The sequence below is a fragment of the Apis mellifera genome, linkage group LG7 (genome assembly GCF_003254395.2).
Source record: "Apis mellifera strain DH4 linkage group LG7, Amel_HAv3.1, whole genome shotgun sequence".
NCBI lineage: Eukaryota > Metazoa > Arthropoda > Insecta > Hymenoptera > Apidae > Apis > Apis mellifera.
Window position 1 is genome coordinate 14,153,483 of NC_037644.1, and position 24,128 is coordinate 14,177,610.

The 24,128-nt window shown below is 31.1% G+C and overlaps 1 protein-coding gene across 3 annotated transcripts in view; it reads left to right on the forward strand.

Moving 5' to 3' along the window:
• The window catches only part of LOC408897 (nuclear receptor coactivator 6), a 168,035-nt gene that overhangs the window by 136,585 nt on the left and 7,322 nt on the right, over positions 1-24,128 (forward strand). For all 3 annotated transcript variants that reach the window (XM_026441639.1, XM_026441640.1, XM_026441641.1), the window contains 3 exons: positions 19,841-20,495; positions 20,935-21,970; positions 23,441-23,585. In XM_026441639.1, the coding sequence (XP_026297424.1) occupies positions 19,841-20,495; positions 20,935-21,970; positions 23,441-23,585 (1,836 nt within the window). The remainder of the gene's footprint in view (positions 1-19,840; positions 20,496-20,934; positions 21,971-23,440; positions 23,586-24,128) is intronic.

Consider the following 24,128-nt stretch of genomic DNA (forward strand, 5'->3'; position numbering starts at 1 on the left):
AATATTGTAGGTATTGTAGAGAAGGTAGAGAAGGTAGAAAATTGAAGAAACATTCGTAGAAAGTAATATAAACGGGAAAGTCGATATGCAGAAATATAGTTTAAAATTTATTTATTAAGTTACAAGCAATTTTCTTTCATCCTTTCATTTCTATTTTCATATCGTCTCGTTTAATGGTAAATTAAATTTCTAAATTTGACAAATAAATTTTAATGTTACTTTCATTAATTTTTCAGATCAGATTTATTTTCTATTTAATTTTTATTCTCTTTTCTTTTAGGAATCGATATTGAATTAACTTTATTTAACTTTATTAAAGATAACAATATAGATCAAATTTGATCAAATCGATCAATAAAAATACAAAATAACGCACGTACAAGATATATATCGTCTCAAAGAGAATTCACTTAGAATTTTTATATTTTTATATTCTTATATTCTTATATTATTTTTATATTCAACTTATATTTCATCAGAATTAAAAAGATTAACTTTTGATCGTCGTTAAATTTTCTTCGTCCGAACATCCTGTATACACTTCTACTTACCACAGTTCAATAATATTTCTCGTAATATCAATGGCAAACGGATCTTTAAAATCAATAGTCAAGTCTTTTAACATGTTATAACAATATATTCTTTAGTATTTTGACCGTTAATATCATCGAATTCTTTTTCTCGCTCGATGTAATTTGCTCCTGCTTCTTCGTAGTAGCGTCTCCATTAACCGCCTTAAAAATCTCCTTTTCCGTTATCCTTTGTCTTCTATCGCTTTGAAATGATTATTTAGTTCCCACCATTCGCCTTCTTTATTTTGCTCATTACTTTTCCATCCAAGATGCTCAGTGATTTACCTCTTCTCTTCTCTCCACTCTCTTCTCTCCCTCTTGCCTGTTGCCGCTCTCTTTCATACTCTTTTCTTCCTAATTCTTCTATCTCTGTTTTTTCATCGTTATAAATTATCTTTTTTCTGTGTTCTCATTATCCTTATTGTTTTTCACCCGCAAACACTTTATGCATATACGAAGATATACAAAGATTATATTTTTTTACGTTCTTTCTTCTTTTTTTACGTATTTTCTACGTTTTTTATTTCAATTCTTTTCTTATTGAAATGACATTTAATTGTCCTGAAATTTGATTTTCACTTGTGAACAAGTGTGCGCGTATGTACAATCATTAAGAAAAAACATTAGCTTCGAGAAGAAAATATTGTTATTTTTTTAAATTTAGCTGTATCGATTAGAGATCAAAAAAAAAAAAAAATGTTTGATCGATTCATTTTTCTCATACGTGTCTATCTATTGATTGTATCAGTTCGCTATTTTAAATGAATTATATTATGACGAATTATATACATCAAGATAACAGTACTCAAAATTAACCGTGATGCGCTTAATAATAGTTGCAAGTACAACACGTTTCCTAATAATTTGTTTCAAGAAAATCGCTTAATACGCTCACAGTATTTAGATATTTGGATTCATCATTTACATTATTTTCAGCGACAGCAACTGCAACGTTGACTGTAATTTATCAAAACGCGAATTCTCACGGATAGGGATTAGTAATTTATTTTTTATCATTTGGTTTGTATTAATTTTTGGAACATACTGCGCATCATATACGTATAATTTCAATTCGCTTTATTTATTTACTTTTTTTCAACATCACGTTCAGTTATTCGCTTGATATCACACGTTTAACAAAATCTAGCATAACGAAAAGGTAATATCTTTCTTCGGAGAGAACATTTTTGTTCTCCATTCACGCCTTCGATCCTATTATCCGTTATAGTTTCACGGTTACTTTGTAAATAACTACGATCACGCGATTGTACACTTTCGTTCGAACGTTTTATATCGCTAGACAGTTCGAAACGAAAAAATAGCAAGTGCGTGAATCGGGAAAAGTAAAATTTGAACGTTCAGCACGCGAGATTCTTGATTCTTGATTATATAGATACTCATTTATTTAAATACAATTTTCAAATAGTGACAAAATCATTGCAACCTCGATTTGTGAATTTTTTTACGATTCTCGGAAACAAAGATTTCATTTCAATTCGAGCAAGATTGATACGAGTTTTCAAATTCTTGTCATTTTTATACGTAATTTTTAATCTTATCTGTATGATTTTGAATCTTTATTCAATTAGTAAGTACTAGTTCGAAAATTTTTGCAAGATGAAAAAACGAAAGAAAGGAAACATAAGAAAATGCGATGAAAGAGTAATATAGTCTTTCACGAATCACGTACACAATATTTATTTCGTCAATCAAGTGATTCATTCCACGCACATTCAGTCACGCTGTCTCGATTTACTTCCATACAAAGATCGTGACAATTAACTATTCACCGGATCTTACTACAATCTCGTTTCCGAACGAGGTTCCATGTATTCTACGATGGACAGAGACCACGATCTCGTTTCGCCAACAAAACAAATTCCGTATCGTTGGCACGAATCTTGGCAAATCTTTGGATCCGACCTTGTGTCTCCGTTCAACGAAGCATGGAAAATGAGAGTACTCGTTGCGGGAAGACAGCTCGAGGAGGCAGTTTGTTTCGCCGCTTTTTAACATGCCACCGAGAGGTCTTGCCCTTTTCACAAATGCTTTCTACGTGTTCTTTTACGCTTCGTTCCTCCGCGTTAAGCCGTTTCTTCGGTTTGGAAAAGAGGTCAATCTGTAGACACTGATCTCTTGCCATGTTTCCGTACCTGAATCTCGCGCTCTATTCGCATTCATCGTTTTTCTTATCTTTCCTGCGTTTCCGACTCGATCGTGTCGTACCAACATCGACAAAAATTTTTTAAAATGTTGTCAAATTGAGTGCAACGATCGTTTCTATCCTATTGATATAACGAAGCGCGTGTGGGTGTCGTCGTTGAACTAGTATCTTTTCAAGTCTTTCAGCCTGTTATTTCATCTCCGAAAACATAATGGCTGATTCGTCGAATGATTTGTAACGCTTTTCAAGTTTTATCATTTCGACAGAAATATAATGCATTCTTAATATCACGTTATAATGTTACGATTTAAAAATAATTTTTACAAAAATTCTAAATCGTTATAATTTCTCAATCGATAATAAATCATTGTTAATCAATTATCGGATTCTTCTATAATTCTTGACAATATATGTATATCATGAATAGATATTCAGTTTACGTTTGAATCTTCTATTTGTATGATCGCAAAATTTTATCGGATTAATTGTGTCATCGATAATTTATGTTATATTTATAATTTATGTTTATATTCGTGTTTTCTACGAGATCAAAATGTGATCTGACATATGGACGATATAAATATGAAAAATATAAGTTGTATTTTTTATCGAATGATACGAATATTATTCCAATATCTTTGTCTCGACATTTTTTTATCTCGATCGTTATAATTAATCTTAAGAATGATCTATTATCTATTAGAAACGGTAGAAGCGTTTGCTTATCTCACGCGTCAAAGCATAGCATCTTTTTCAAATAGCAACGCATCTCGCGTTTTGTACTCTCACGTCCAACTAGAACTGTATCTTTTTCGCTTTGCTCCCATTAATTCAAATATTCCGATTCCAATCCACGATGAGCTCTCGATGATTTACATTTTCGATGAAGCAGATCGGCTTATTCTTTATTCTCTTTTCGAACAAGAGCTGTTCGAGTTTCTCGAGATGGAAATGTTACTAATAATCGAATCGAGTGAAATCGATCCGATCGAATAAATTGAATAATGTGAGAAGCGTAGATAATTTGATACCGGATTTAATCGACACAAATTGTGTCGAAAGAGATTCGAGTTCGTTGACATTATTTTAAACAGTTGGAATATTAGATCAAATTTAATTAAACTTATGTTAGAGATTCGTTCTTCGGATGACGAGAGGGAATAATAGATTCAGATCGATGAAACGAATATCATATATATCATCTCCAATTTCATATTTTCAAACATTCTTCGTTTTGCGATATCACACTCGTTGATTAACACGTGTCCTTACTATCTATCGTGCAAAAACTTTTGTTAAGATATTTATTTATTAAAAACCACATAGATTTGAAGATTTGAAATATTATTTGTTGACATTATTAAAGACATTCTAACATATAACATGTTATTTATTTCATAATTATTTAAAATAAAAATTAGTACTCAGATGATCACATGTTTCATTTTGTGGATAATTATGTTTCATTTTTCTACAGATAATATTGTTTAGCTATATTAAGTTATTAGGATTAATCGTTATTTTTTCATTGAAAAAAATATTATCAACTTTTATTCATAAAATTGGTCAAGGAAAAGAGAAAAAAAAATTTAGCTCACTTTGATCTCTACACATCGCTTACATCTAATAACATATCGAATAAGGAAATCCGTTATATGTGTCTAATAGAAACAATTATTGCAAATATACAGTTATTTCTTATTTTTAGTGGACTCGTTTGATTATATATTTTATTTTGTAATCAAAGATACGAATTGTTGATAAAAAAACAAAAAAAAAAAAGAAATATCGACAATGTCTGTTAACGAGCAATTAATCCAAGACGTGGGAAAATAGGTAATATTTTAATAACTGTGACTTTTGCGATTTTAGAGCGTGGAGGCACGCGTTACGCGTCGTTCGCCAATGAAGGTGTCCATTACGTATTAATCGACGTTGAAACCGTTATGGCGGACGGTTGAGGGCCGCGAGGTCGAGCATGAATCACGGTAATACGTCGTTTGTGAGGATGCAACGTAACTTGGTAGCAACATCCTCTTCACGGCCATTCGCATATTTAGGAAAACCGCGATGCCGACCAAAAGATTTATTCCATTTATTCTGTTAACGCGAATATTATTAATTATAAATTTTTCGTTCGATGAAAAAAAATCGATGCTAGATCGCGTATTTTCAATCTACGTTGATATACGCCCGCCGTTATCAATTCGAATAGTTACCACAGTTGAATATTGTCGAACAGTTAATGGCGAATCGATAAAGACGAGATAATGACTTGTAGAGATAATGGTTCGATAACCGCGAATTCAATTTTATGCGAACTAATTCCGCTAATAGTCTCGTATTTTCGAAGCTAGTTTTCACGAGTATTTGCTACGAATTCGTGAAAGCGTTTCATGTTTCCATTTTAAACGAATCGAAGGATTTTCAAATACTCGGTTCATATATCTTTCGACTCTTTTTATTTTTTTAAACAAACTCCTCGATTGCGTAAGATGGATCGAGGTTTCGCAATGATAAAATTTGCCGCAGAAATTTCATCATGTTCCTCGTTGGCAAACAGTTCATCGTTTTACATTTCATCTAGAAATTCGAAACTCCCTAGGTCGTTTTTAAAGTCGCTTTAAGACAGATCCTCAAAAAATATTTTATAGAAAATCATAATTAACGTTTTAAAGAATCTAATCTATCGAAATAGAATAAAACGAAGGCTGAAAATTTGTTCGTAATTATTCGTAATTATTAAGATGGATGATTATTAGAAATCTAGAATCTTTATCGTTGGAAAGAGCACGTTTCAAAATTTTATTCGAGATAATCACATTTTATATATATCGCTTAAATATAAATATACAATGAATGAATTTTTTAAAAAGTTTTTTAAAAAGAAAAATCGAATAGATAAAAGAAATTAATTTCTTCGAATATCAAGATATTTATTTCGATAGCTTTTTGGAAAAAAAAAATAGCTCGATCGAAATCACAAAATTAATACGAAGATCATCAAAGACATAGAATAAAATGCTTAGTTGTTGCGGTTCTATCGATTTTTAAGTAAGCCGTGAGAATAACTACGCGTTCGTATTGTACGCTCGATGGTTAGCTTGTAAATGCGAAGTTTTTGTTACGAAGAAACGAGTCGTGACCCTGTACCGCGAACATCGCACGATTATGTAAAAAATAATTATGAATTTGCACTACAACGTGATACTACGTTTAATAATAAATATATACCTACTAGTAATGGTTTTTAAAAGTGGTGCTGGCTCTTTCGACTGACGATGTTTTTAGAATACGCGTCAAGTGTACGATTTTATCGTTTTGAATCGCATCGCGTAAAGAGGAGAAATTCGTTTCGATATTACTCGTATATAAATAATATATCTTTATATATAATATATCTAATATTATTTATCTTGCTTTTAAATAATAGATAATATAAAAATAATCGAAATAAATTAATCGTATTAATTACATTTGAATTTTTTTTTATTTTTTTAATAATTGAATTTTCAATAATTGAAAAGATAAATATTTCTCTTTTCTTTTATTAATTTTCTTTTTCTTTTCTTTTCTCTTCTTTTCTTTTTCATATGCAATTCACGTGCAATTTCATTCCGTATAAAAAAAAAAAATAAATAAATAAAAGAATGAATATTTGTAGAAGCATTCAAAGAAGCATGAGATGTGCAAAATGTGGATTATATTTAATGCAGTCCTCATCCGTTAATTAGCCCACTCAACAATTTGAAAGAAAACTTTATTTCCTTTTCAAATTTAAATATATGCTATAACTATTCTCGTAACAAACTCTCGATTACGTTAAGATCATTGATTATTCATTTATACCAAATATCTTTAATTTGTTATATAATAACTGATAATTAACTGGTACCTATAATTAATAAAGGGATTCGAATAGGAATTGAATAAGTATATCACCAAACGATTTTCCTCTTTTTACCCGAACTTGTTGCAAGGATGATTGTCACAGGAATTGTAATATCAAAGCGGCAAGGACGCTGTGTAATTGATCGAGGCCAGTCATGAACAAAAAATTGCAACCTTTATGCAAAATTTTTCCTAGGGATACATATTTACGAAGAATCGAGTAAAGGATATCTCCGAGCAAAGTGTTGGAAAGTTAGCGAGGAAATATATCACCGACAGAGAACGATAACTACGCAGGTTAAAGTTGTCATGCGGGCTTGATAACACCGATAATACGCTTCCCACGCGGTGATACTTGTTTTATCGCAACTTTTCACCGAAACAAAGAGAACACTTCCCCGAGCATTACTTCAAATTATTACCCCATACTATCCATATTTTATCTTCTTTTGCCGGTCTTTAACCTCTTTCATGTTTTATTTTATTTCAAGGAAAAATAGAAAATAGTTATCTCAAAAAATATTGATTCGTTTAAATTATTATTTTACTAGTTTATTTTAGAAATAACGAGGTGAATCAGTAATTAAAATAATTAAAAATTTCCTCGATTTTCGTGTTTAATAATGTAATGAGATTTCTCGCACAATTGTTTTTTTTTTGTCAACGTTTATTGTCAGTGATATAAAATTAAAAAAATATAAAATTAAAGGAAAATCAAAAGTTATTTATTAAGAACGAAATCAGGTGTATAATTGTACAGTAATCTTAAAAGTAATCTTAAAAGTATTAATCTTAAAAGTATCCATTACATTGGATATTCAATATATTTAACCTTCGATGATATCGATTAACATGTGTGATCTTTATAAAAGAATGATACATTGGTAGAAAGAGCAACTTGATATCAATTTTTGATGTATATGCATGCAACGTTTATCATTTCATTTTACAACAATGTGCGAATTACGTACTTACAAAGAAAGAATGAAAAATCATATGTTGGAGATTAAACGTACGAACATATGAAGTGAGATGGTCTTGGGATCAACTGTATTGTCGATCGTGATGGCTCGTGGATGAGGAATTGAACGATTGACCCGAATTTTCACTCGTTACGAAAACAGCGCGTCTATTCTCTCGCTCTAGCGCGTGCATTATAATAAATGTAGCCCGTTACAAGCGTAGTATTATACCGTGATGCGTCCGTTTATAACATGGATATTGCATTTCATAAATGCGCATGAATCACGGGGACCTTGAATGGAAATAAACGTCGGCTGACGCGCAAAAGTGAATCTTCCTCGTACATATCGCAAAGTTTATAAACCGAATGAACGTATTAGCTTTCATTAATCGCGCGTTTAATAAATTCACAAAATTTCATGGTAAATGTAATACAAATGGTATACATAAAATAATAGATATTGCGCAAAATGAATCGATGGTTAAGTCATACGAGCGATCGAAACGCGCGTTGTATGTAATGTACTTTGATGCATAGTAAAATTCGAACATCATCGTATGTCGGATAATCGAACGATTTCTCGTTTTTGATCCATGATTAAGATATAGAATTTTTATTTTTCAAATATCTTCTCGATTAAGAAATATCGAAAAGATACAAAAATAAAAAAAAACAAAAAAAAATTGAAAATATATATGTTTGTCGCAATAATGTCGCATAATTTGTATCGATTTGGAATTATCAGTATGAAAATAATTATACGATGCAATGCCAATACGTCATTAGCAGCTTATTGGCTATCTCTTTAAGATGATTTTTAATTGACAAAAGTGATTCGATAACAAAGAATTGTTTTCATCGATCACGGTTCGTCGTCACAAGGATGAATCGTGCATCAATTACAGACAATTTTTACGTATTTAACGTATATTTTTTAAGTCATGATCATGACAATTCTATATATTCAATTTTAAATTATTGAAAGATCATAATATTTTTTTCTTAAATAATGTTAAATAATAATTTCAAAAAAAATATTATAAATATGAAGAATATAGAATATAGAATTTGCGATTTTAATAGGAAAAAATTTTTGTAAAGATTGGAAATTATCAAACTTATCTATTCTAAATCGTATCTTTTACGTAATTGTCGTAAACGTCGTTTGTACAGTAACGAACAAACGATATGTGCATTTACTAACCTTTGTTGCGCCGTGTTTTGCGGTGTTCCGTTCGCGAATCAATTTTAAAGTTTTCTAATTATTGCTGTTTTTTGATAAAAAATCATCGACAATCCCAGTTTCTTAAGAAAGGCAATTACAATTCGTTACCGTTAAAGCGTTTACGTCATCCTTCTACAATTTCCTTTCTTCACAAATAATACGAACGATGGTAATTTCATAAAACGTATCATTCATAAAATATATGCATCATTTAACAGAGGAACGATATATTTATCGTCAGAGTTGAATTTTTTTTTAATCCGTTATTAAATCTTACGACGAGATAATCTTGGAAACTGGATGTGACGGAGTAATCGAAACGAAGGATATCTTGCACTATCACTTACGATATATATATATTTTTTCTTTTACTTTTCATATTTCGAATTTCGAATTCGATCGTAAAGTCGTATAGATAAATCGTGTGGATTTGAATCCTCGGATCTTTATCATCAATTTGCAGGCAAATGCCAACCACTTGTCTGAACAGACTTGTGTCCTTCGAAAAGGTGATAAACAAATGTTTGTCAAAGATATATTATTCTCCATGTTCCATTCACAAGGAAGAAATTTTGGAATTCGAATCTAATGGCAAGGAAAAACGTATCTATTTAATTTTCATGTTTCTGTTGTTCTGCTTTCTTCCAACAAATTGGAAATAAATTTTATTTCCATTGAGAATAAGTTTTATTTTCACATGGCGAAAGGGAAACGTTTACGTAAAAAAATGTTTCCATTTCCTATTTTTAATTCACCAGACGCAAATCTTTCCAACAAGATCACAGCCGTTGATAATGGCAGTAAAGTAGGATGAAAGCGTGGCAGTGGAAAGTGAACAGAAACTCCGTTGCGGAGCTTCTCTTCCTCTTACTCCACTTCGTTTCTTCACGCTCGCGAAAATTTGATCATTGACGGAATTTTACTCGTCTCGTTATCAACGACGATCGATCGATTATTTCTTTCATAAAGTGACGAAGATACAACGGATTTTTTTCGTGAGAATGGAATGTTTGAGAATTCATATGGCAGCAATGGCGATCGATTCGCGATAGCTGTGCGCAACACAGCATGGGAAAATAGCGAAATACCTAGCTGTTCGGCAATGATGCTATGCCGGTCCGTTGTTCACTCGTTGCTATCATTCATAACAGTACTAGCTTCCCTGTTCGAAACTGCGAATAGGCAGTAAAAGTACATTGGCCGCGGGAGCGTGTTCCACGAAGTTGAGGTCGAAAACCATGGTTCGCGACGTGGAATCAAAGATAAACGATGAAGTTCAACCTGATCGTGGAAAATTGTTAATTATATTCGAATCGTGCGATCGCATTATAAACCGTGTTGTTTCATCATGACGAGGAAAATTATTTTTCTCAAATAATTTAAATAACAAAAATTTTCTTCTTTACAACGTGTAGTAGGACAATAATTTGTCTGGATTATAGTTGAAAATATTATTCGATGCAACTATTTTAACGTGAAAATTTGTGAAAAAATTCCAAATTTCGTTTATTCCATTATTCGCTAGAGATAACGCACAATCTATCAATCTTTCGTTCAACAAATATGTAACATTTTTAATCAAGTTCACAACTTGTATCGTATATTTGACTGGACATTACAAAGCGATGGAATAAAAAATGATTTCGAAATTTCGAAATTCTAAATAATCCTCGTTGCGTGATAAAAATCATTCGAAATATCAAATTCAAAACGATCATTTCGAAATTCACATTGTAATTATTTCGAGCAGGATTTCGTAGCTCCTTTCGAAAATGAATCCAAGGATCGATCAACGATTTGTAAATTTCGATTGTTTTTGTTAAAACATTCGCAAAGAAAACTGTCCTCGACAGTATTGTGATCGGTGCAATTCTCGAGGCATCGAGTACACTTTCATCCGATATATGTACGTATATTCTCGAGCCGTAAATATATATATATATATATATATATATATATATATACAGTATTTTTCGAGATCGCCATCGAGCGAAGGTTACCTACTTTTCGAGCAACGCGAACAACATCGAGGTTTCACTCGCATCATTGTTTGCTGTGTCCAATCCCGCGTTTTCATGGAACAAAAAACCAAATTTTTCATCGATTTCGTCTTTGTCTTGTCTCGAAGACTAAATCGAAATCCTTCGAATCGAATATATCGTTACGATATCAAATACGATTTAAGGAATCCGCTCACGATCAATAAAATTTTTGCCAATATTTTTATTTATTATATATATTTTTATTATTAATTACCAATATTATTAGTATTAATCGCATGCATACGTTTAATGCTTGTAACGAAACTCTAAACTTTTAATTCGAAACCTTAAGCCTTTAATTTATAAAGTTTTACAACGTTCAAAAAAATAAAAAAAGAAAATATAATTAATAAATTAGTAGTTTTGTTTTCACAAATGAAAACAAAACTTTCGATGATTAGAAGATCGATATAAATCCTAAAGTTAAAATTTCCTTCTCGAATGAGAATAAAGCTAATTAACTTTTCTAGTGTATCAAATTGTCGAAACGAATATTTAGACATTCCGATATTCCTGATTTCGAAGAAACCGAAGTTGGATTTGGAACCGGATCTTGTGTTCGAAGCGTGCGCTTTTAGAAAAACAATAGGCAAATCGATACAGATGTTTCATAGCTTGACATCTCGACGATTAAAATTTTTCAATGTATCGATAAATACTTAACGAATCACGATTTCATCAAATCGGATTAATCGATAGATCGAATTCCAATAGAAGATTTCTTTTTTGCGTATCTCCATGACAGACGAAGCTCTTGAAGCGAAATACGATTCGAAATTTCCGAATATGAGAGTTCCATATAATAATATTAATTATAATTATTATATAATTATATTAATCGAGATTTTGTAATGTATTATAGCGAAAACGATGACGAGGCATCGAAACACTCCATATGGCTCGTACGTGTGCATATGTATATCAAATATATCGAATCAGCAACAAGTGGTGGTGCAAAGGAGACAGGTGACCGTGATGCGTGATATATACTATAGTCGAAAACATCGATAATCTCGAATGAAATTTGATCGCAAGTGTTATGTAAATTGTAAAAAAATCTAAAAGAAAATTTTTTTAAATAAAATATAAATAAAATATAAAATATAAATATTTATCGAGTTAAAATTACGTAACGCGAAAATAATGTATATATGGTTAAAATTTTTATGTCCAAATCCAAATAAATACATATATAAGTACATGTTGTATAAAAGAATTGCTATTGAATTTGTGAACTATGTTAATGAACAATAAGAATAAACTACATCGTGTAAATTATATAATTTTCCGTTAAATTATACGTTTCCAATCAAACGTTCGCTTAAAACTATCAAGGAATATTATCGATCACGGCATGTCGTATACGTCGTATGCGGGTGTGTTCCAGATGATTCGTTTGAATCGGCATCCTTTCGTGTCACCGGATACGACAATCGCTGCAGCGATCCGTTCCAATGACTAAACTGTTGCTCCGATCTCCTCATAAATATTAAATTGTCGCGCTTCCTTCTTTCGTCCGTCCCTTTTTCGCTCCCCCTCGTTTCTTTCCTCGACTTCTTCCTCCTCCTGTCTCGGATCAAGTTACGCGTGATCAAACTCAGTTTCAGTTAATTAGCGAGGTGTCGTAATAATTGTTCACCGACTCGATATCTTCTCTGTTCACTATATACTATAAATCCCTTTTAATAGATGTATAATCGAAATCAAATGTTGGCAACATTAACGTCTCTTAAATTTCATTCGATGATTTACGAGTCTTCCGAATCAATGAATGTGAAAAATTCTTGCTTCATTTATTAAATTATTCGAATTTTAAATTCAATAATCTTTTTCTTCTTTTTGTCCCCACTTTCAACAAGGAAAATTTTTCCATATATTTTTCGTATTTGAATAATTATTAATTGTGATTTACGTATTCGAAAGCACTCCCACATAATGATAAGTAAATCCAATTTAAATGATACGATTTTAAAAATAAAGTTTACCGCACGTCACGGCTTCCGTGAAAACCGGTTCCTTTTGTTTCACGCGTATATTTATAATTAACGCGTATTAAATCAGTGAGTTCGAATTCCAAGAGTTGACTGAAAGTTTCAACGACATTTATCTCATGCCTCTATACATGATTCGGTATTTCTTTCGGATTCTTGGTGATCGCACTAAACAAAGTAAATCGATATAAAATGAAATCGTTTGCAAATTTAACGTTATAATAAGAAAAAAACTAACAATTGACGAAAGAATTATTATTATCGATACACGCCTAATTTGGATCGAATGATAATCGAAAAAATCGAATAAATAGAGGAAATTCACGTGAAACATATGAATAGATAATCGATATTCCATCGTATCTGGTTTCTTTCACAAACGATCAGATCTATCTTATCGTCGCAATGACATTGAAATTGGAAAATATAATATACGTAAATTATTTTTAAATATTTCTTGTTTTAAAATATAGAAGGGGAAAAAATTTATTAATTTCTTATTTCTTATTTTTTATTTTTTATACGAAAGGTTAAAGATAGATTTAATTTATCATTTATCTTGACACTTGAAGACTTATAAGCATTTTACGTAGATAGATATTTCTGTGAACAAAAAAAAACAATATTTACGTATAAAATGACCTTATTATTATCTATCGACGAGAACAAATTATTATTAATTAATTATTATTAATTATTATTATTATTAATTAATATTTAAATATGTTAAATAAAATATATATATATATATATATATATATATATATATATTTTCGGATTTATATAACGATGCAATTTTATCTGGCACGTTATTTAACTCCTAGAACATACGACGATAAATTTTTTTTCTTCGGGATAAAAATTTTTTACATCGATAAATATCGATTTAAAATCTTATCGGTTCTTCGTCCAAAAGCATGCAACTTGAATCATATGAGATATGTGATAAGAAAGAAGGATCAGTATGTTTGCATTGGAATTATCAACTCGCTCAGAATCGATATCATATGTGGAAAGATAAATATTTAACGCTTCGAATCCTCTTATATATCGAAGGCGATTGGTGACCGTGAAATACGCTGGTAACTATTAATTACCGTAATATACCGTGATTACCGGTCGAAAGAAGCTGTGATACTATCTCGTCGATAATTCGGTACAGTTCTCGCCTTCGATTCTATTAAACTATTGCGCCATTTTCTCATTTGTCCTGCAAATTTTTTTGACAAACCACAGTTGTTCGGTCTATGATTTATCGGTAATTTCGATTTAACGATCGAACGAGTCGCAAGATTACATAATCGATCTTTTTATATTTTTTTATCGTTTTTCGCGTTGCTTTTCTTCAGCGAAACTTGATAAAAAAAAATCTATCTACAAGAATTATTATTATATATTCAGATATCAATCAAGAATGGAAAAAAAAGAAAAAAATGATTGATCGTTGGATAATGTTTCGTATTGTTTTTATTTAAGAGAAATTTACGGGAATTTGAATTAATCATAACAAATTTCGTTATACCTGTTCCCTAAGAATAATAATAGTTTAATGTTACAAAGAGAAATTGAATCGATAAAATTTCGAAATTGAAAATGTTCCCTAAATGAACGTCCGATTGATCGTAACCTATTATTAATCTGGCCATAAGAATTGATAAATCAACATTTTTAAAAACATTTCAGGATTTCTTCTTTGTTTGTTTTTCTTTTGTTGCATGCTCGTAAAAAATGAAAAGGAAGAAAAAAAAATAGGAGAAAAATCATAGTTTTATGAACCAAAAAAGAAAAAAAAATATTTTAGCTTCCATATTCCATATTCTATATTCGCATCTTAACTTAATTTAATCTCTCATCGCAATAGAACAAACTTAATCTATGAATATCTAGAATATCTATGTTTATGAAACAAAAAAAAAAAAAAATATGCGACGACACCTTTCTCTTTATTTTGTTATTTGCAATGCATGCTTTATCCCTAGCTATAATTATCAGCACTCAAGGGGGGAAGGTGGGGAAGGAGAAAGGAGGAGAAAAAAAAGGAAACAGAAGAAACACGTGTCGTGAAAGAGATCCCATGCGTGTAAATCGTTACGTATGGTCATTACCATGAGTAACTTTCAAAGCATGATATTCATATGGCTACGTGTTGCGATCGGAGTCGAGCAGTAAAATGGCTCGTTACTTATTTTACTTTGTTATTTTACGAACCAAGCTTATTATACCAGCTCGAGTTTAAAAATACACCGTACATTTGTATCTCAACCGATGAGAAATTTCAATCACACCGATAAAAAAAATATCTTTCTCGCGATACGTTTTTCGGGTTTTTCGAATTTTCGAAATTTTCCATTAATTCTATTAAAAAAATAAAAAATAATTATTAAAATGAATTCATCGCATGATTCGAAGCCTTAACCATTTTTTAATCGTGATATAATTTCCAAGATGTAATATTTTAAGATTCAATTTGTAAGATATAACTTTTTTTAGGCTATATATACATATATTTTCCGAATTTGAGCTTCCCCGTTGATTCGAACGGGGATCTTTAGTTTTTTTTTTCGATTAATTTTACCGCTATATCGTTTCTTTTATCATCTATAATTACTCATATCTATTTATAAATTTATATAATAACAGATTAAGAAGTTTTTGCAACGATCATTCGATTAATTTGAAATTCTTTTAACAATATTCATTTTCGCGTCATATTATATACATTTTATACGTACATGTATACTATTTATCGCACACATAAATGTAGAATCAATATTTTCATGTCATAATGATAATTAAATAAAAGTAAAAAGAAGGATAATGATTATATAATTGTGGTAAAATTCTTAATAACACGTATTCATAAATTACGATTCATAAGGACACTTTTATACGTTACAACTTTAAAAACTTATATTCTTGAAAGCATAATTTATTTCACGATATTATTTCAAATTCGTTTATTTAATTACATTTTTTACGAATAGCATAAGAAGATGTAACAATAAGAAGATTATTATTATTATAATTTGCCATTCGATTATACGAACAAACTTTTAAGCAACTTTTTGAGAACGAAATGGCTTTGTTACAATATTGCTTTATATAAATAAAAATTATATATATAATTGATTTTAGTTATAATAATGGCAAAAATCGAATTTTTTATCATCAATTTTTTTATTATTATTTTCATCATTTTTTTTAAAATCATTGTAATTTTTGCATTGTATGTCATTGTTGCGATAAACGAATGTAATAAGAATTCGTTCATCTTTTTTCTTCCATATCGAATATTTCTTAAATTCAATCATTATCGAGAGAAAGATTGGATTGTGAAGTGACGAATAAATTTTCGCGATTGACGAATGTAACAGGAAATCGCGATCTCTTATGGTTACGATTCTTGTCTCCGGTGTTCGTTTACATAATTGTGCATATATCGTTATAAAATGATATATTTCGCGCTATCACGTGCCGGTATTACGCAACGTTCAAGCGCTAACATTGGATAAAATTACGTAAGACGCGATTTTACAACGAAAATAGCTATTTCTAATCGATTTTATTCGACAAATCATAGAAAAGAAGAAAAGCAGATGCGCATAAATTGCTGAATCGAAATAGGTAGAGGATGATGCGACGCGTAACAACAGTCGCGGAAGCGATTCGCATACTCGAGAAGAGAAAGAAAGAGAGAGAAAGATTCGAGATAGATGATTTTTTCCTTCCAAACTCTCGTTCTCACGCTCAACTATCGCGCGCTTCACAAATGATAGAGTCGAATAGAACATCTCTCGTAAGATCCTTCTTTTTTCTTGTCGATCAACTTTCGATCCATCATTTTATGTCGTTTTCAAATCGTTTTTAATTTCAATGATAAGTGTGATGGCACTAATAATAAATAAATAAGCGTTCAGGGATTCGATACTCGTTTTCAACTTGATCCATTTTTTCTGTATATCGCGTTTTCCTCCATTTACTTCGCAAGGATGTCAAATTATTGCCACTGTTAAAGCGATTTTATTTTCCGGTTATATGAGAAAAAAGTATTTTGGAAAATATAAATATATTTTCCAAAGAGAAAGTATAAATTTTTTAAAAATTGATAGTTAAAAAATTGAAAGTTATTGGACTCGTTCGAAGCTTTGTGCTTTTTTCTTTTGTCAAAATTATGACGAGTTGACCAGTGTTTTAGTTCCGATCGAAAATTCGTGTCGAATCGACCACGTGATTAGAATCGAGACGCGAATTTTACTTTCGTCCTTCGCTCGAATCACCTCGTTACGGCAAAAACTTTCTTTTCCGCCGGCAACCACGTACATTTCTAACCAGAACAAGACAGAAATCCGTGTGAACTCTTCTAATTCTTTCGGAAGCTGTTAAAAAGAAAAATTTCTTTATTTTTTTCATGTTTTTTATCCTCCATGACGCGGAAATCGTAAAATCATTCTTTAGAACTTGTTTTTTTTATTTCAATAAATAGAATAATTACAATTAACTCGAGTTAATCTAAATTATTTCAAATGATCTTTATTATTATCATTTCAATATGAAAAATAAAAATAATCGGAAAAGAAATTTTAAATATTTATGATCGTATTTCGTATTTTTAAAATATTTTTACTGCTACTATAATTTTTAAATCTACAATATATATTTAAGATTTAAAAACATAAATATATTGCAAAACATACAAGTGAATAAATATACAAGTGTAGCTAAGATTATTGTTGTCAAAGCGATTGCACATTATTTATTGCTAAATATTACGTTGGAGATTGTGTTATACCGATAATGCGAATTATACTTGCGATAAATTTTAATCTTAATAATTTGAAATAGAATCCCAGGAATAAATCAATATACGTACAATCTATCATCCTATAATAAAAATATCAACGTAAAAGAATAATGAAAGATTAGAATTTTTTTTGTAATCATAACATAACAAAGTCATGTTTGATCGAGCAAGCTGTGCATAATCGATTAATTCGAGAAAGCGATTCGAAGCTTATTAACCGTTTTTCGGGTATATGCTTTTGTCGCGTATCGTGCATACGATTCAAAGTACATACTTATATTCGGCACGCAACGACGATGTATTATACTTACTTACATACTGACAATCGAAGCATAACAATATCAGCCCAGATTCGATCACGAAGCGAACAAATTTGACATAGATATCGGAGAGAGCAATAACATCGATCGATATTTTGGCAAGAAATCAAACTTCTCTTCCTTCTTCTCTTCCTTCTCTTTCTTTCCCGTCCTCCAGCTATAGTCGGTTATCAATTAATGATAAGTTATCGGGGATATCGGTCTCGCATAAACGATGTGTAATCACTTGAAAATAATAATCATCGCTTTCTCTTAAATAGAGAACAATCTACGAAGAGCATACATAAGCGAAGAAATCGCGTTATAACTTACACTCTATTAGAGATATTAGATCAAGATACAAAATTCAAGCTTTTTCTTTTATCTTTTATTTTTCGCATTATAGAAAGGATAATTAGTATTCGTCCAGAGAAATATATATTACAAGATCTTTTCTCTTCGCTAACAAAACGTTTCACATGTCGGATCTGGCAACAAATGTTACACTTTCCTTCCGATTACGATGACTTTCGCACGAAACGCGGTTTACATAATATCATCTAATCATGTTGAAAGAGCAAACAGAACGGTGATCGATACTCGATCGTCGATTAGGATTTCGGCTCAATTTCCGCGCGCGCGCGTGTTCGTGGAAAACCTGGCGGTGAGAAAAAAATCGGGATTTGAATCAGAATGCTTAAATTGAAATTCAAGTGTCGATAAAAACGCTGATGCGACGTCTATCGTCTATTCTCATCGAATCTCATCAAAAAGCGTTCGCGAATCGATGACGTTCGTTCGATCAATCATACAATCGATGCGTTCGTTGGTAAGAATTTCGCAAGCAGACCGAACAATGGATCACTTTTACTCTCGGCAAAAGAGCACTTTGTTTCATTCGTGGAAGCTCGATCGGTTCGGCAAATTACACACGTTAATTCCATGCCATTTGCCGATATGGGAATAAATTATAATATAATATGTATTCGATAAAAGGGTGCATATATACATATACTGAATAACATATAGTAAAATATTCGAACAGCCTGTAGGAAGATGAGAATCGATAATTCAAACCATAATTATACAGACATGCGTTGTCTTGACGATCAAAACGAAATTATTTATATATGTAGTATATTTGTAACAGTAAAGAGAAGACCTAACGTAAGCGTATTTTCTGCGTCACGTTGTTCTATTTTTGCATTTTGTATTTTCGTTGGATGAACAATATTATACGAAATTTTCGGGCCTAGTGGCGGATAATTAAATATAAATATATATTAATTATAAATTATATCATCAATAATAATATCAATAAATATATATATTAAAATTAAAAACTAAAATTGTAACAGTAAAACAATAATTAAACTAAATTAAACTAATAAAAATGAATTATAGTTTATAGCTTATAATAACTTATAATAGATTATATAAATCTGTAATAAATACTAGCGAATGTTACGATGATTAAAAATTAAAACGTTCTGGCGACTACGCCGTAAAGAATTTAATTTTTATCGTTTTCATGATGTCATCGCTATCGTTTCAAAAAGTTAGTGTCGATTAACACGCGTATCAAATATCGTTACATTTGTCACGTGTGATTAGTCTTTTTATAAATACAAATGTATTTGTAAATCCTGATTGAAAATATTTCTAAACAAGAATTTGAATAAATATTTATTATTTGTTAATTATTTATAATTATTTAAATGTAACGTGTTTTTTTTGATGTTCATACTTATCCTTAATACTTATTTATATATTTTCGCGATTGCTCAAATCAGATTGTTTATCGTTTTATAAATAAATTAGATCGTGATCTATCGTTTATGATCAATCCTTCACTACGATCTTTTAACATTGTTCGATTTTCTGGTTACAGGAGTCAATCGAAGGCCTCTTATCTGGCATATCGGCGAGAACGAGGTGCGCCTGATACCGAAGGTAGTTACAAGAGAACCATGTCACCGACATCTCGCCTAGAGGATTGGCCACCGCCACGGGATCACGATGATCCGGTTCTTCTTCGCGTCACGCCTCATCATCCGTTGCAGCATCATCACCATCACCATCATAACAATCACCATCACCAACAACAACCGGAGCTTTCCAAATCGCACAGCGTGGACGCTCTTCATCACCGGTTAGAAGAACGATCGGCGCAACAGCAACAGCAGCAGCAGCAACAACAACAACAACAACAACAACAGCAACAACAACAACAACAACAACAAAATTCGGCTGAGATGATTGGAAAGTTGTCGCACGATTTGAACAAGAAATTGCAGTTGAATGATGCGAGATCACGAACCAGTGAGAATAATAATAACGATAATTTGGAGGACCGACATCAGCATCATCACCATCATCATCATCATCATCATCATTATCATCAAGAGAGGAGACACGATTATGAACAACGTAAGGAACGACAGTCCCCTCAGAGTATCGAAGTTCTTAACGATAGAAATCGACAGTTGGAACGCGAACGCAGGAAGTTGGCAGCTAGTTGCGAGCCTTTATCTCAGAACAGAGAGGTAATAATTTCTATTAACGAATTTGCTCTCGATATATCCTCGATGAGTTACTCGCTAATATTTAATAATATGAATATCATTATATAATATAGAGAATTGATATATAGTACAATTTCATTTATTCAAACTTGATTCGTCGAAAAAAAATTTTAATTAACGATCAACTATTTATGAATCAATCACTTTTAAATTTAAATTTTTATTTTTATTTAATAAAATTTTTTATATACTATTTAATAAAATCTAATAAATTCTAGATTAATAAAATCTTGATATAAAATATATATATATATATATATATGTTTTATAATATAATACAATACATATATACATATATTATATTATATTATATTGTAAATATAATATATTTACTCAAGTAATAATAACTTGAATTTTAAACCAAAAGAAAAAGAAAACTAATCTAACAAATTACAATTAGAAACAGAATCGGAGTATGGAAATACCTTCTTCGGTGGTCGAAGAAAATTTGTTTCGCGAACGGAGCGCCACCATTGAGATGACCTCACAGAACATCGAACTTTTGAATCGACGTAACGAAAAGAGAACAAACGTTACATCGACAACGACCAGCACGATCACCACTTGTATCACTACATCGTCAACAACTACTGCAATGACGATCACAACTGATAGTTGTTGGCCACGCAGCCTCGAAGTGCAGAGTTCCATCGAAGCGTCACCTGTTTCGGAAAAGCCTACACTACCGACCAGTTCTCCTCCAAGATCACCGGATCAAGTCGAAGGAGATAGTTCAAGAGGAGCAGTACCGAGACGATCCGGAAGCTGTTCCAGTTCTTCCTCCTCCTCTTCTTCCTCCTCTTCCTCTTCCTCCTCCTCCTCTTCTTCCTCTTCCTCCTCCTCATCCGGTAAATCCTCGGATCTTCATATTTCACCACGAAACTTGTCCAATAGTTTCTCCAAAAACGAGAATTCTTTCCTTAACAATAGAAAAGTCTCGAGCCCCACTCAAACGGACAACACTGGTTCTTCCAATAGATCCAGTTCACCTGTTCGCTCGAATCAAACGAAAGAGATAGAATTGCGAATGGATAGGTCCTCTTTATCGAGCAAATCTAGATCAGGAGGAAGATCTTCGACTTCTTCCGTATCGAGCTGCGTATCGAAAGCTTCCTCCTCGTCGTCATCGAGAAATTCTCCGGTCGAAGAGGACATATCGTTTTCTCCAATGTCGCCATGCGTATCACCTCAACCGGGAATAGAGGGATTGACACTGTTACAACGTACAGAGGTTGTGCTTCGAGTGAACACGGCTACCAGTGACGTTGCCTCGCAGACAGATATTCCAGAAACAACAGAGATTGAATCATCGACAGTCAAGATTCGGGAAATTCTTCTTTGCAGAAAGAAATTACCAGAAGAGATCGAATGCGAGGAACTGGGTCGAGACTTGGCAAGTCAGCTCAATCCGAACGATAAGCTGGTACCTCTTTTAGGTAAGTTTATATATATATATATATATACGTCAATCAATGGCTTCGAGTAGTACCGATTTAATAATTCACGATATAATGTTTAATTTAATTTAATATTTTGGTTTTTAATCGCGAATATCTTTCTATATTTTTCTTCTTCAATTACATGTTCGATTAATATAATTATATTATCAATATTAATTTTCATTAATTTTGCGAAAAGGTTTATTTAATAACATATTATAACGAATTAGGTATGGAGTAATTCTTTTATTATTATTATAATATCTCTTCGAGATATTGAAAAAATAAATCTTTGATATTTCAATTATATTTTCATTTTTTAAAATACATATAATTTAAAAATGAAAAAAAAAAAAATAAGGAAAATTTTGCACACTGAACAAGATTCTCTATCTAAAACAGAAATTAAATTGAAAAAAAATATGTTTAATCCATTATACATATATTTTTATTTAAAAAAAATTCGAATTTTTGGATCAGATTTGGATTTCCTTATATAATAATGCATGAACACTTTTACGATTGACGTAAATATATTTGTCGTATTTTTTGAAAAGTTCGAAAATTCAATTTAAAACTAGTCCTATATTATTCGTTCGTTTAATAAACGTAAAATCTATGCAAGATATCGATTAACGATCTTCACGTTTCCATCGGTAGCTTATCGCGAGCAAGGCAAATTTAACCAAGCTAATATCATCGTCAGCTTCGATCCGCTTGTCCGAGAATTTTATTATTCACTTGATGATGATAAGACACAGATAAGATACATACCTACACGATCTAGTTTGTTCGTACCACGCGTCCGTTGATAGCTGTTGATGCGTCATCCGCGACGAAGTGGAGTCCATTGGCCGGGCCGACGACCTTTTATTTTAATAAGCGTTAAACCAATCGACCAGTCAACCGTGTTATTCAATTACGTTGTTGTTATTGCCCCTTGTCTCCATTCCTTTCGATACAGGAACGTGCACACACGTTTTACGGCTTCCACGTGGATTCCAAGCACGTGCAGAAATTCTATTACAAAGAAATTAGATTAAATTTAAATTAATGTTATTAACCGATTAATCTAAATTAAGATTTGAATTTAGATTTTTTTTTACATCCATCTCGAAATAAATCTCTTATGTAAAATTCTAATTTTTCTAATTACCATTCAATTTGAATCTCTTCCATATTGTTGAACACAATTATTTTTTCATCAAATCATTTTACTTCCTCCTTATCGAAAATTGTGAATTCCTCTTCCATTTTATTCAAAAATCAACAAAATGTATCACACCAATAGAAATTTTCAAAAAATATTTCAAACGTATAAACAGAGAAGCGACAAAATTATTGCATCAACATAGAAGAAGAAAATTATTTTGAAAAAAAAATAAAGGCTATATTTAGATTAGTTTGTTGTTCAAATTTTTATAAATATCGTCCATTTTCTTTTCGATCACACTTCGTTTTTATCAGTTCCAGCTCCAGAGCATAAAAAACCCACAGACTATGTTACCGGTCTGTTCAGGGTGGAAGCGACTTTGCATCCGCGACCTAAACGTCGATCGTCTCTCGAAGAACCAACGACCCCTTGCTCGGATAATGGAGACGAGGAAAAAAAGTAAGTATTATTCTTAATATTATTATTATTATAATTTTAATAATTGAAGATTTTTTTATTATCATCAATGAGATTCATATGTGAGTTATATGAACTAAAATAATATTTTTTCATAATATTTTTTTTATTTCGACAAAAAATATATTGTATAAAAATTTTGAATATTGTGCATAATAAAATTATTTTATCATTTTATTACTTAAGGAGTATTAATATGTAATAATAAAAAATAAAAAAATAATACTTGATTTATAGACATATATTAAATACGCGTTTAAAAAAATATTTAAAAAATCTAAGGATTTATTTAAAAAATCTAAGAAGTTAAAATATTAAATATATAGACATAACGATGTATAAAATTCATATGTTTATCATTTTTTAACTTAATATAGCTTCAAATTATAGAAAAAAATCGAGTACATATACAGCGAGCGTCATTCGATTGAAACGATTATGCAAAATCCTGTAATTTCCATAAGTCTAAACTCATGCTCTCTTTTCAGTTACCCGCACTATTTCCTCTTATTATCGTTACATAAA